This window comes from Varroa destructor, unplaced genomic scaffold (genome assembly GCF_002443255.2).
Source record: "Varroa destructor unplaced genomic scaffold, Vdes_3.0 BEIS01000001.1, whole genome shotgun sequence".
Lineage (NCBI taxonomy): Eukaryota > Metazoa > Arthropoda > Arachnida > Mesostigmata > Varroidae > Varroa > Varroa destructor.
This window is the reverse complement of record NW_019211454.1, coordinates 75,623,805-75,639,050: the sequence shown is the minus strand read 5'-3', so window position 1 is coordinate 75,639,050 and position 15,246 is coordinate 75,623,805. Positions and strand designations below refer to the sequence as shown.

General features: G+C 39.5%; 1 protein-coding gene and 1 long non-coding RNA gene across 19 annotated transcripts in view; one reads left to right on the top strand and one right to left on the bottom strand.

Annotated features, from left to right (window-relative positions):
• The window catches only part of LOC111248245 (calcium-activated potassium channel slowpoke-like), a 112,700-nt gene that overhangs the window by 28,776 nt on the left and 68,678 nt on the right, over positions 1–15,246 (bottom strand). For 8 of the 9 annotated variants that reach the window (XM_086977304.1, XM_086977306.1, XM_086977309.1 and 5 more), the window contains 6 exons: positions 13,719–13,796; positions 12,661–12,841; positions 10,809–10,878; positions 10,036–10,132; positions 8,415–8,516; positions 6,710–7,526 (listed from right to left, as the gene is read on the bottom strand). In XM_086977304.1, the coding sequence (XP_086833430.1) occupies positions 6,710–7,526; positions 8,415–8,516; positions 10,036–10,132; positions 10,809–10,878; positions 12,661–12,841; positions 13,719–13,796 (1,345 nt within the window). The remainder of the gene's footprint in view (positions 1–6,709; positions 7,527–8,414; positions 8,517–10,035; positions 10,133–10,808; positions 10,879–12,660; positions 12,842–13,718; positions 13,797–15,246) is intronic. The other variant, XM_086977308.1, reaches the window with a different exon arrangement.
• LOC111248261 (uncharacterized) overlaps positions 1–15,246 on the top strand; it is a 47,670-nt gene that overhangs the window by 6,985 nt on the left and 25,439 nt on the right. Inside the window, exons 3-4 of one of the 10 annotated variants that reach the window (XR_015319068.1) lie at positions 2,100–2,207; positions 2,442–2,611. The exons of 7 other annotated variants lie outside the window; for them this stretch is intronic. This is a non-coding gene — a long non-coding RNA (uncharacterized LOC111248261). Of the gene's footprint in view, positions 1–2,099; positions 2,208–2,441; positions 2,612–13,739; positions 13,916–15,246 lie in introns of all 10 variants that reach the window. 2 more of the 10 variants (XR_015319066.1, XR_015319067.1) reach the window with 2 other exon arrangements.

The following is a 15,246-nucleotide window of genomic DNA, read 5'->3' as shown; positions in this document are numbered from 1 at the left end:
CTGAAAAAAATATGTACATAAAAACCAACTGAGACGACCAAAACTTTCCTGAACCCTTCTTTCTAACCAACAGTATCGGTAGATATTTTCCGTTAAACGTAAAGACCAGACTAACCAAAGTAAACTCTGTATTTCAGTAACTTAAAGTGGGACAAATATCACATGCTAGTTTCCCAGTGGAGTACTAATGATTCGCCAAGTGTGACCGGTCGCGAAATAATACTGCTTAAATAATTTTAGAATGTTCTAAGTAAACATACATAAGCCTCTCTTAACATTGAAACAATGTTTTGCACAAGAGCTTAACGTTTGTAACGCCCACGCCGTCTGCCTGCCTTTTCGAAGTTGAGGAAACTACACTAGTGAACGCTAGAACAATCAAACAATTGAGGAATCATAGTATTTTTATTATTATCGAAGATCGAAAGGTCTTATCGCACTCGTCCAGTCTGTAGTTTGAAGTATCTAAGCAAAATAACTCATCAACTCTGCTACAGCAGAGTTTGTCATTCTGTTTGTGTTCACCGGCACTGTTCGCCATTAAAAGAATGTCAATAAAAATACGAATAAATCAAGCAGAACTGTACTGCGATATAGGCGACTTAAATCACTCATTTTGTTTCGGACTAAGAGTGTGCTTTACTACGCCCGCCTGTTGTGATGTTTCCTGGGTAATGAACCCTACGTTCCAGTTCTCGTTGAAAAACTTAGCTTTCAGTCACAAAATATTTGCTCGTTTCTTCCGTACCTCGGCGCGCAGTGTACTTTTCGTCATTAGAAAGCCGCTTAGATTCACTCGCGGAATTTCTACAGGACATTCGCAGAATAAGCTTACGGGGTGTGAGTCCCTCCCCTCGTCTCTTTTGGTACTAGTTACAGTTATTACTTCCTGCCACCTCACAACGTCAACTTCGCCTAGGCAGTGATCACCTCTAGCTCACTTAGCCATATCGACACATGACCTTCTAACTTGGAAGGATTTTGCCAAAGCTTCGGATATTGTCAAGGGATGCCCTCGCACTTGCGCTTGAAATCTTCTATAATAACTGATAATAACAGGGTTACACTCCTGATGATTTTTTTCCAACGCGCGGTCTTTTCGAGAACGCGGAACGACCGACTCATTGAAGACTTGCTATTTGAATCTTTGCTTGCCGGTGTATTACCGATCCCGAGCTATCACCAGATGATAGTTACACTTTTTTAGTATGATAGACCCATTAGAGACGATGGCACCTGTGTTCTACATACAGTTTATACGATCCTTCTGCGCCCTGCGATAAAAATACACACATGCAAATTTCAGGTTTAGTTCTTGGTGATCTCCAGGCCTTGTGCAGGCGTTTAGCCTATGCACGACTAATGCTTAGCTTATTTAATCGCTCTTACTGAATTGTTCATTCGCATCGTTGGCCCTTTAAGAAATATGTGGTCGACACACCTTTCGAAATATCGACATATGCCATCATATTTGTTACCAATGATGCCGTCGTGATCAACCTTTGCAATGTTTCGGCTTGCCTATGTATCGATTTAGTTTTTCGGACTCTTCGATTCCTTTGTGCTATGATACCAATAAGCGAGACAAAAATGAAAGAAGTGACATCGATCACGAAGGAAGACGATGTTAATATTGACCAAAAGTATAACATCTGATTCCATATAGTAATTTGCATATATCTGTGCAACCAATGTCCCTTTCCTTATTTAGGATATTTTCATAGATACAATCTTATAACAGCACTTTAAACGAACTGTTTTTTACTGTTACCACGTAAGAAACTCTTACATCTATGTAGCTGATAAGTCTCAAACTTATGTTTTTCGTGTATTGTGTTTAGCTTTCGTTGATATATTCTACTAACAATTAAAATAATAATCTAGAAAAATAAAAAGTCTTAATATTAATCGATAACATAAAATAGTTTCAGAAGAAGGATTTCAAATCGTATTCACAACAAATCAGTTTTAAAATTTTTTTTTTTAATGATTTGCCGACATCGTCAATTAATTTCATGATTGTCTAGATATACATTTTAAATTTTTTCCAAAAATTTCATTTTGTCCAACATTTTGAAAATGGTGAGTCCTGTTTTCAGCAAAACATGCTAATTGCTAATGCTAGCAAAAAGATGAAGTAGCGCTGAGAAACCACTGAATCGCACATTCGACCCCGTGAAGAGCGGCAATCATCACTACCCATGACGGTATAATAAAAGATAGAAAACTTGACACAGAGGAAACTTTACTTTAGCATACATGTAGCGAACGCTACAAATGCGATGGGGTCTGGCGAAACTTCAAGTAAACAGTTTTTACCAATAAAAGCAAACTCTGTAATATTAGAAAAAATGTAAGGGTTATATAACAAATTTCTAACAGTTGAGGGGTTGATAAGGGTATATTTCTTTTGAAAACTGAGTACAACACGTTGGATGCAGGGTCGGACCGAATAATCGTCAACGCCTAGAAGGTTCCTGAGCGACTGCTGATAGTGTCAGAGGACTAGCATGCTTTCACGGGTGACATGTCAGCATATAAGCAACCACGAGAAATCCAAAATAGGATTCGGATCTGACTAAGGATACTGAAGGAATCAGGGCATAAAAATGTATGTATTAGCTGTATTTTTTACCCATTAAAGGAGAAACCCACTAAGCCATTCACCCCTGTGCAAGACAGTGGTTGAATTCGGAACTTCTAAATGCCACCAATTCTATAGGCAAATTTTATGTTACCTTTAAGCGAAGACGCCATGCCTAAAGTGAGCTATTAACTTTAGTAAGACCCACTAATCCAATCCAATACAGGAGTGTTTTGGAAAAGAGTACTATATCTGATTCTCCTAGTCGGTGTTTTCTGTAAGCGTAGCTGTTTTTTAAACTTTTATGATATTTGGGTTATAGAGTACTAAGTACAGGATCGATTGGCAGATGGAACTATATACATAGTTATTACTATCCAAATGCAGAAGGCACTTAGGTCAAATGCAGAGCTAAGAGTGAGGACTTAACATGGAGTCGTGCACCAGAAAAGCATGTTGAACTAAAAAAAAGTGAGCGAATGCCATACACTACACAGATCCTTGATCATGTTAATCGCACACAATTTTTGGTGTATTGGCGCAATATGGCTCTAAATAAACTGGCGCCTTCAAAACTTGAAACGTGGTGTACCACAGTCTATTGAGGAGTATGTTTGGTACTATATGGGATATTTTTTCGCGCAGGGCGATGTCGCTAAGCAGGACGTGGGTGCCGAGCGCACCCACGAGAGGGCATATAACAACACCTAATGTCCATCTTGCTAAGTTGCTATGGTAACCAAAATTATCAAGTAAACTGCCACACTGATTCATATCTCAGTGTCGGTAAAAATTATTAGCAGAAATTAATACTCAGAAAAAATAGAATGTTAGGAAAAGTTAGAAACAATTATTATTGCGTCTAACAGCTGCTCGTACAGCTTTACAAATTGTGGTACCTCGATCGACTGCTCAAATGGCAATGCACAACAAATTGCTCAATCAAAGGTGGCAACTAGCTCACAATCGGCCCATTATCACATACGTAATTTGCAGCTACTTATTAATTGCATCCGCTTTGCGAATCCGACCGGATGATATGCATAGATTTTGTTATCTTTATAATGGTACAAGAAACATGTTTACGGATTGTTGCAGATTAGTGCGTCCGGACGCATTGCCTCGACTAGTCCATCATGAAGTCCAAGTGTAAAACTACCTACTATTAAGCTTAAGAGGTACTCACTCGCTGTTATTGTTGAAAAATTAAGAGTCACTATCCATTAACCGCGATCTTCCTCAAGAGACACCTTCAAAGCTAATTTATCGTATTACCTCGAAATTTGGAGGCACATAAACTGGCGAAGTACCGTCTAAACCTCTTCTAGTATAGTTCACAAAAGCGTACTTGTGACAAACCCCCGAACGACAAGTCGAATACCTAGCACATAGAATCTTGCTGCGCCTCGTTTTACTTTAAGTGTTTTAAAGCCTTACTTTTCAAGTCTTTGCTTTAGACGTGGTCATGGATATTCTCTAACGGGCAATTTTTACTTACATGTAAAAGAATATAAAATATGCACAACTTCTGTTAACTGATTAAGTGCTGGTAGCTCTACATTGAACCAGTGTCATTCTATAAAATGTTAATTTCAACCCCGACATGTACTGCAGCGTTGTTCGGCTGAAATTAGTCATTCCCTAAAAATCCATCCAGTTGTATATCGGGAATAGACAGATCAAACGGCTGGTCTTCAACATCAAGCTAATTATATCTACTTAATGGTCTCGAACAGCTTAGTATGTTCCTAAGTATCGTTGGTGGACGAGTTGTCACTGAACCACCAACCAGATTTATAACCCCTGTGAATTTCTGCCTTTTTCTCCCGATAGAGAAGCCATATTCGCTTAGCATACGACCGATGTAGCCGGTGGCGCGACGTGCGTATAAGGATACCATTACACTACATTATTATCGTTTGCAAAACGCTCTAATCCTCCCATGAAGCACAAACCTGTCGAATACTCCTGGATCCCATCGCGGGTATATAGAGTTTATAATCTTTCTATTTACGTTCTTGATTCTACGATGCTAAATTCTACGAATTTGTTTTAAATGCAAACCTTCAAGGCAAGTCGAACGAAGTGTCATAAATGGTTGTAATCAAAGATGTTTTTACAATGGAGTAGTTCACGATGCTAGAGCGAATTGGATTCTTAGAACCGTTCTACGACAACAATCAGTTATGTCCTTGCTGAGCGTTAACTTTCTTAAGCTTGTTAAACGTTACCGTTAAAGCGCTGTTGGACGACGTGGTGGCCAGAACATGAATGGCGTCATTTTATTGCAAGACAAAAAACCTTTGTGTCCCGTGACATTTGCTTAGCATTGCTTCTTTTGTTGGCTAACTTTAAAAAATAGACTTCCCGATCGTTGCCTTCTTGTGGTACGACGCCCATCAGTTACTTCGTTAGAGGTGATGCGCAAAATCAGATTTACTCAAGTAAAACTACCCAGAAATTGAAAACTGAAGTGCGAACGATGATAAACTTGATCGGTAACCACGTAATCCATTCTGAGATTAAAAATTGTTATATTCGGGTCCTCTAGTACCAGCAAAGCTTGCAAGCTGTTTTACCAACATTGCATTCCATCCAAACTCAAAAGGCTCAGTGCCAAATAAAACGAGACCCAGATTAGTTCACTTTCACAGAATCTGATGTAGATCAAAGGTTTGCTAAGAAAAAACTAATAACTAAAGTAGTAGAAAATATTTTTAATGTGTCCTATCCTAGCACATTGCGGAAACCTTTCGTTAGCGCCTTGTGGGCAGATTTTATTCAACATCTGCGTTAGAAAGGGTACTATCCCAGATATTTGGATACAGTGCACAATGATTGGAGTCATTAGAGAAAACAGAGATATATATATACAAACAACCCAAACTCATGTAGAAGAACCGCGAGAACCTCCTGCATCTACAAATTTTTGTCACACATGCCCGTACGGCGTTCAACTTTTTGTCTGGAGCACTACAACACATTACCTGACGCAAAACATAGATTCCAACCCTGTAGCTCAACACTGATAGTCTGGAAGAATTTTATGGAGGCAATAGAGACGAACCATCCTTGTCAGTCTCTTTATTCAATACTGGTGGATCTAAAAGCAGCATGCGACCCCGCATCGAGGTCCGTCGTACCGACAAAGGTTTGACCTTGTTAAGAAGTTGGCAGCAACTATCTCGGTTTTGAAAAGCATTTTTCCCAAAAACTCAACCACATTGGCCGATGGTGTCACAGAGAGAAACGGTGTAAAGCACACGATCATATTCACTTAAAGGGACGACTAGGGTTCATTGCATTTTTTGCTGTTCATTTGTGACTTCCCCTCACGCTGGCAGGAGCAACATTCCGTTTTAAGTATGGTTGTATATGCTGATGACTTTATAATCTATCGAAGGTTCTACCAACAACAAAAGTTTGCGACTTTTAAAACCTATGTCACAAAAGTCAACCCAAAACTAAGACGAGAACAGAAGCCATGAGGTTCAGAAAGACTTGCACGAAGTAACTCATATCGCTCACATAGTGCTGAATAAAAATTCATTATTTAGTTGACGTACTTAGGTTTGACCACGACTATGAGAGGAAAGCCTGCGGGGATCAAGGCCTTTTGCAACGCCCCTTGACCTGCTGCATTTGAAGATCGCGCGATGACTGACGGGGAGTGGAGATACTCAAATAAAATGCACTGCTATGTTATGACAAGATTTTCAGTTCAACGGCTCCAGGCTCTGATGTGCGGGTCTATATCTTACATAATCTTTACAATTTATTTGAAAAATAAACTTCATTATAAAATGAAGGTTACCAACTCGAATACACCGCAGAAGATTAGTGCGTGCAGTTGTAACATAACCTGAATATGATCTTTCGTAAAACGCTCGAATCGATCCCATGAAACCCCAAAGTTTGATTGCGGGTAGTGCTAATGGAAAGATCTGGAAGTACAAATATATATTTTTCTGACGCAGCTGTAATAGCTTAATGATAACTACCAGTAAATTATTTAGGTAAAAAGTTTAGTTAAGGGAAAATCTACTAACAAAAAGATGTCACCTGAATGTAAATTGCTATGGCACTCACTCAGTACATAATGACTACGTAAAGTTGACTACCAACCTGGCCCACCCTGCAGCGGTCCCGGTTAGACAGCGAGTCAGGGGTGGAGTACCCACCGCGCAGGCCCGCACCCTCGGCCAGTATGAGCTCCAGCTCAGGAGTGGCACCGCCTGTTATGAGAGAGCGGATGAGCGTGAGCGCATTGGCGTTGAAGTACGTAGTCGACATTAGAGAGTCGAGCACACTGACGGCAAACGCTGTACCACAGGCGAATGGTTGTGTCAGATAGAGCTCTGTATCAGGGTCGTCATCGTCGTCCTGATCAAGAAATTGCACGTTGGTGTCGTTCACCAATTCGGTGATCAGCGGTACGTTGGCTCCATACACCGAGCCGCGCCGCTGCATCGCCATCAGCGAGGGACTACCCAGTGGGGAGCTGCCGTGCCCGTGTCCGAGTCCGTGGCCAGCCATGGACATGTGAGTAGCCGCGGACATGTGAGTAGCCATGGACATGCTCGTTAGAGGGTTGTTAGCCGCGGCTAGTGGGTTGGAGGGTGTTATGCCCGCCATGTTAAGACCCAATCCAGCCGCGGCCGGAGTAGACGTTAGACTGGTTACATTAGCTGCTACTGCTGCCGCTGCAGATGGATTACTGGTTGTCGGATGATGACTGGTTGTTAGAAGATGGCTGCTGTTGCTGCTGGTTGAGTTGGCATGGCTGTTGGCATGATGGCTGGTGGAGTTTAGGGCATTGCTGAGGACGCCTATAGTGTCGTCGAAAGTCATGGCTTTAATGTTGAGCGAGGCGAGGATGGCCTCTTTATCGGCCAGCGTGGGATCGTCGCTAGAGGGGATTTTTGCGGACAGGATCACGCACCTAATCAGTAGAAATATAAAAATTTTAAAGGGTCAAGAAGTGTGTCATTTAAAAACGAAGAAACATTACTGCTGTGTGCAGTTATACCGAAGTTTAGCTGGCATGTGTTTACAGTCGTATGACACAAACATCGCAATTATTTCGAAAATGGCGAAGTTTTAAAAAAAGGTGTGATCGGTTCCGGGCGAATATACTAATGCTGATGGCTGGTGTGTCTTGACACAAATATTTCAGTAACTACATTGCATGCATATAGGTGAGCTAGGCACAACTAATAATGCCTATATTGCTTATAAATTAATTATAGCAAAAAAGTTCCCTTAATCTTTTGTGTCAAAAAAATCCCGGAAAATTTATGTTGCTATAGCTCTCATAAGCGGCCTTTTTTTAGTGCATAGATAAAATGCCTGAACTATCAACATAGAATTCTACAGGGGATGCATTTAGTGAGCGGAAATGACAATAGAAGGCTCATGTCTCTGTGTTCCAACAATACTCCAGTAACAATTCAGTGTAAAAAGATGAAAGCAAAGTGCGGTTTGAAAATCTGTGTTTTTTTGTTTGATACATAACTAGGGCATACAATAGGAGGATACATAAATTGAAGGACACGGCTTTCTAAAATAGTTAAGAAACTCACATATACGTATTTTTCTTTCGGCTTTAAGGTCCTTCTTGGTACAACACCAAGAACCCGCAATTTCAATAACAAAATAAGTAGCTCTTAATACGAAATACGTTTGTAAGAAATATTACATAATGGTCTTTGTAGTTTACTTGACGAAAGTAAATATATTTTAATGAGCTGAAAGAAGTGCTTTTTGGTTGTATTGGTACGGTCAGGGCCATATTACATAAAAGTTACAGATATGAAATTTTGTAACCTACATGTCGCAGAGGTTGATGTTGACGGCGCGTAGGTCGGCTCGAGATAAGGGCGACCCATTCAGCACCGAGATCTTAGGAAGGTTCTGCAACATTTTCCACTCCCTGCAAACATACACAATTAACTATTGACAGTTATACCTTTTCACCTTGCTATGCAAAATGTAATTACCAAGTAAAAGGAAAGACTATAGTGCATACCAATAAAAAGAAGAATCGCATACAATGTGGTAATTCTGGCCCACTAACTTATCCAAATATATGTTAGGAAACCGGTCGAAGTTCTCCTATGTGCAATAGAAACTTTGTTGATAGTACTCTAATCAAAGCGTGGTCAAATATACGGTGAGTAATTTAATTTGCCACTGAAAAGCAAAAATGCACAAGCGCGAACCCAGGAGAATATGGTGAAAGAATATCTCAGTCAAGCTTTTGCTGGCAGCTTTGACAATCTTTGCCGTGCGCGGCCTGTCATTGTAATAGAAAAGAATGACTTTGCCTTTTCTTTCGGGCCTGAATAGCCTAGCTTAATCAATGCGATAGGTCATATACAGATCCCTGTAGTCCGACTTGTTCTTCCCAAGCACTTCCAGTCTTACCAGACAGAAATCATGGCAGTTTGGCCTAACTCGGGCATAAGCGTATTTCTCTGAACTATTTCTTTCTCTACTTCATATCGGCATGAAGACATTAGCTGTAACAATTCTGTGTAAAAGTTTGTCATGATGACTGCGTGTTGCCCGGTGCTAGACAATATGTTAGGGGTCAATGAGAACCTGTACCTTCTTGTACATTTCACCCAGTCTATAACGCAGCCAGGCGTCTAATTTCTGATTAAGTTTCATACATCTAGGCGCCAACAATAGTCTGGTGTTCGCAGCTTATCGGCCAACTAACATGTTTGCTGTCGGAAGTGCTCATGAACCTCGGAGGGCTGGCCGAAGTAGGGTGCACCATTCAAGTCTAATAGGCCATTTCCAAACTCAACCAAGCTTTTCGGCCTATCCTTTCGGACACCTTTGATGCATATGGCACAAATACATTAGAGTTGTTCAGAAGCTAGTGAGCTTAACAGATGTAAAATAAAGCAGATGTCGAAAATTTTTTTTTTTCACCACAATTCTTTGTCTTTAAAGCCAAAACTCGACTTAGAATTTCGTTCATTGAGGAATGCACATACCTGCAACATGCTAACAGAACAAAGAGAGCACTTCCCAGTGATACATAGAAATAAACAAAAATTAAGAGGTAAAGAAATATTAAAAAAACGACCTATATTTCTGTACCGAGCTTATACTTTTTTATATATATTCTACGAATGAGCCAATATTCTAAGGCAGGATCTATGAACAATATGGCGTACAGCAAAACACAATAAGCTCAGAAGGCCTACTTTCAAATGATTTTAACCTAGTATAGAGTAAACACAACTTGGTGCGGATCTAGGAGAAATACGTTGGCAATTACGATGACAAATAAGTTTCAACCTATGTTATCAAGAACTTCAAAGATGAACTTTTTTTCGTCTTCAGTGTATGCAGTTAAAACCATGGGTATATCAGCTAATCGTGTCTTTAATTCTTGGAATCAGCTGTTTAAAGGACATCTTTAAATTTGTACGTACCTTCTTAGGTAGTCCACATTCCCCACGATAACCACATGTTTGAGTTCATGATAGTGAAAGTTTGACGCGCGCAGAGGCATCACGAGATTCCTTAGTCCTTATTTGGCGAAGTAAAATAGCAGCGCAATAAGAGAGAAAAAACGGTTATATCTTATTGTGTTATATGCGCAACGATCTTACCTAGTCTACTAAGAAACTTTAACGTTTTGTGCTCCATCAATGTTTTAATAGGATTATTACAGTTCAAAAAAACAGCGTCACCTATGACGAGATGTTGAAGCCTCTGAACTGTGAATTTTTCCCCAGCAAGTATGTATCTAATATGGGGATGTCCAACTTCAAAGTCGGTGATTGCTTTTCAGATCTCTCATATCAAATACACCTTTTTTAAGGTGACGTTAAATGTCAGTTCTCAACGCACGGACGATCCGCCGGGAAACTAAGAGTATTTGCGCCTGCAGTGCACTTCACCGTATGCGGTTCAATGTGATTGCTTTTTAAATTATTTTCTCCCCTGCCTAGAAAAAAAATTGTTCTAAACGTGTTTTTTCAAAAAATTCCAGTACAGCTTTAAATGTATGGAGATCGATTACTAGAGACATCCGTTTTCCTTTAACCCTGATGCTACTCGACATAAAGCTACAAGACGGTCGGGAAGAACACTAGGAATTGGCATTGCCGTGATTATGTTTTTTTTTTTTTCATTATTTTATTCGCTATCGCATCATTTGATCTAAGCATGTCAAGATTTATAAAAGTCATTTCGTTTATACCTATAAGAGGTGAATCGGCGTCGGCGAAAAGACAAACCACGACGTGTCCATTCAGCACGGTCATTGCCGCCTGAAATCCATAATTGACAGACCTCCATTATTATTCCACTTACTTATAATATATGTACAAGTATTCAATGCAAATCTAACCGTAACGGGAATAAGCTAAACGTGATCATTGCATTTTAAATGGACAACTCGCAACCTACGTGACACCAAGATAAGTTTCAAGTACAAAAACAGTTACAAATTTATAGTAAATAAACTACACTGTCATCTACCTTACCAAGTAAATATCTTAAATAATAGTTAGCTATTCCTGAAAGCAGAAGATATTATATCTAATTTAAAGGCTCTATTCGTCATAACTTGTTACTATTCCGTGCAGCGCTCTAAAAATAATTGTTTTTTTTTTAAGTAACATTCTGCTAAGTATTTTTAGAGAGGACACTTATTACACTGAACGCAATTTTCCGCGGTATACCCTAATTTAATTTGCGAAAAACATGCCTGCTTTTGATTATAACTCGGGCAGCAGTTAGCTCTTTCGAACTAATCCCATGCGGAACTTACTTGAATCGTAACAAAGATGCCTTACTATGTACAATTGAAGGGATTAGTCGTACCATGATTTCTTATTGTGTGCAAACTGGAAATTAGTTGCACCCCATACTTTTCTCAGCGCAAACATAGAAACTAGAGTACAATTTGGGATTAGAGTTTTCAGCGTGAATATTATATGGTTGGTTTGTATTTGTGATGTATCCATTTAGGGCTTCTACCCACTTTCTATAACGCACACAAATCTCTCGACTCGAATCGAAGAGTCATCAAGCAGGGTAAGTTCTAAAGGAAACCTACCGTACTCGTAGAATGATAAAATGAAAGGCACCTCTAAAGAAGATCTGCGGTCTGCGTGATAATCACGGTTATAGATCAGAATTCACTACGTATAGTAAGATAATAAACTGGCTTTTTGAAAACGGTATACAGTATTGCCCTTCTCGCGCTGCTGGCAACTCGCGGATGTACCTGAGCTATAGAAAGATCTACTGTAGACAAATCATAGTCAACCGACCTAACTAATGGTATATATATTCTTCATTGTCTGTTCTGTGCACTCAAATCATTCTCTCTGCAAAAACCATATCCGTTGACACTTCGGACAATTCTTTTGCTTTTCTAATTGCAGATTTTTCACAATGCGAGCAGACACGTTGGCCGCTTTACACTTTAAAAGCACGCCGGGCCGCTATCTTCCTGTCCTTGGACATATGCCGGTGCCGGTATGGAAGTGTCTGAGCATCCGTTGTAGACTTTTTTTAAATGCTTACATGTCCACTTGCCTTCCTAGAACGACAAAACATGATTAAGGCTTCGGCCTAGGATCGCGCGATTCGCAATAACACTGCACTCCCTTCGATTTGAAACCCATTGACGAGTACGAACCCTGGGACATCTGCTCGTACGTCGAGTCTATCCATTATCTCGTTCATCCGCGGGTTGCATTTTTCTGAGATTGACCACTTTAAAAGCTTTCCAACCTCAACAATGGGCATCAAAATTAGATTTTTTCCCATGTCACGCTAGTGAATCTGCCTGCTTCTAACGCTGCAATGTTTGATTCGTAAACGATTCTGCATATTACACTGGACACAGGAAGTTTGACCTACTGCGCAAGTTGTCTAGACCTTACCGACGGAGCCGTAAAGTCAGGTGGCGTTCGTACATAGCCGTTACATTTACACGATTCCTTAGTGTCTTGTAGTACTCTATCTACACGGCCCTAGATCGGTGTTAGGGCGTTAATTAAGTGATAAGCGTGACTTACAAGAAGTAATGTCAAACAGACCTGATTCCTGTCGAGTATACAGTCTTCGATCGGTCGCGCAGAACACCAGTGAAACATGCCTGTACTGTCGTACTTCATTTCAGTTTTCTCGAAATCTTTCGCTTGATCGTCTGACAGTCCGACCGGGAAGGGTTTTTCATTGCCGCTCGATGGCGCCCCGCTCGGTGGGCGATTTGTTGGCCTAATGCGGCAATTAACAATTTAATAATTATATATTTCCAATGTTCATAATTATCACCAGTTCAAGCTTACTTATAATGTACTAATGGCCCATAATTGGGTCACATCAAATTATGAGCATGAGTTTGCTTAATTGGAGAACAACTGTCAGCTTGTGTGTTACACTTCATTTTTGAAATTCTTAGTGATTATCCTTTGTCCTGAGACAACCTGTGGGCATTGTTTCTTTCTAGGACTAGTTTTCGATCGCGTGTTAGGTGATGAGTATTTTTGAGTAGATAAAGGGATTATGACATAACATCATAATAGCCCATAACTGTAAGAGTGGTGGTATACTTAGCCTGCCCAAATAGCTTCATGCTTCGTTTGAATAAAACCGAAAACCCATTTTACAGAACAGGGTAAATGTAGGTGTTGCGAAGATCATTAACGCTACGATTGACAGCGTTGTACCGTGGCTTAGTATGTATCCAAATAACGATTTATACTTAACTTATAGCTGTTCTTTCTAGAACATGAATTGTTATTCAGACTCTAGAAACCGACTATGCTACGACATATTATTGGCTTGCTATTGTGGCAATAAAAGCCTTCATCTTCATAAAATTTCTATGTTACGCAAGAGAGAAACCAATTACTTAGTACCCTACTACTAGTACTTAGTAATTACTAGTACTTAATAGTAGTATTACTTAGTAGTATACTCCAATCGATAACTCCTGTAATAATAATAAAACTAGTGGTAGCGAACTGTTTCTATCAAAATGAAACAAAGGTACTGATTGGATATAAGGACGATAGTAGAATGTAAATAATTGATATTTTGGCCAAAAGCAGCCAGTAGATGTTAGACGTTGCCGAATGAATGTAAACCGCACATGAGTTTTTTAACTTCGTAGGCGAGGTGTAGGCCGGCGAACATGTCATTAGGGTTGCGTAGAGCACTGGTATCCGCGCTGCAACCGTATGGAACAGACAGATCATGAAGAAATGAAGAGATAAGAGCCCCACGCGCATCGCAGCACAAAGAACAGGCAGCGACAGATAGAAAGAACGAAAAAGAGAAGAAACAACGGTGCGTCGATGTTAGTGGTGAAGAAAAAAAGCTTGTTGCTTCTAGCAACGGTTAGTTATAGATGCTCTTTTTGTTGCCTGTCGTCAAGGAGCAGTCAGCTCGCTATATCTTACGAAGATGGACGAAACCGAAACTTGCTATCAACAAAGGTTACAGTTATAATTATAAAAAAACCACGAAGTGCAGAAATATCGGGCCAAGAAAAGGCCAATAATGCAATAACCTGACGAGAATTGAGCTTATTTTTTTCTATCGAGCTGACTTTTCCCAAATGTAATGCACCATTAGCAAGAGCATTAATCACATACGCCCTAAATAGTATTATTTAGCACCGCTACTCAGCATATAAGCATGCATGCTGAGCTTGCTGCTTTCATAAATTTTGCGATTGCAAATGTTAGTGTTAAAGTTAGTGACGTAACTAGCTATCAAGGCTACGATAACTTTGCATATTGCAGCACACATGTACATTCATATCGATGACAAGGTTTGAAAAAAAGAGGGACAGGTTGAAGTAATAATCAAATGAATCGAATGAACAAAAATTTACCCTTCGTTTCTCTTTGTTTTTAGCGAATTTGAGATTATATATATATATATATATATATATATATATATATATATATATATATTTTTTTTTTTTTTAACACGAGGAAAATATTTTCAAGTGGACATATGATTTTGTGTAATCGTATTCATCGTAGCGTTTTGCCCCTTAGAACTTGTATCAAGGTGTTTGAAGCGACTGCAGAATACTCCTGTGTCAACCATTGATGAGCCACAAAAGTAAAACGATAAAACGGGTATATAGTTATTTATTTATTATATACTTAATTACCAAAGTCAACTACGAGACCGATCAGTTAATTACGTAAGACTACATTTTGCTTTCCTTCTTAAATACATTCAAATATCAGCCTTATATACCACATAACCTATATTAACCTACACGACCACTCTCTAAGTTATATTTTCTATGGCTTTGTTGCATAATTGTAAGCGTAATGCGCATCTCACAACTAAATTGTGGTGTTTTAAGCTATGCTTAACGCAATGCACTCCAAGAAACATTATGAGAAAATCTGTTAAGCTAGTAGCCTTTTACCATGCGTATAACCTGCATTCTCCAGTGAAATCGTTCGCATTTGGAATGTATAGAAGCTATTGATGAAAACCCTCAAAGGTCTTAATAGCTTTCGTCCAAACAAACCTCAAGCAGACAGCGGAGTTTTCTTTTATATATCTAAGCTTCTAGTTAAGAAAAAAGGTTAAATGCAAAGGGAGGTTTCCAATGGTTGGGAACTGAGTATGTTTATATCGAAGGTGAAAGA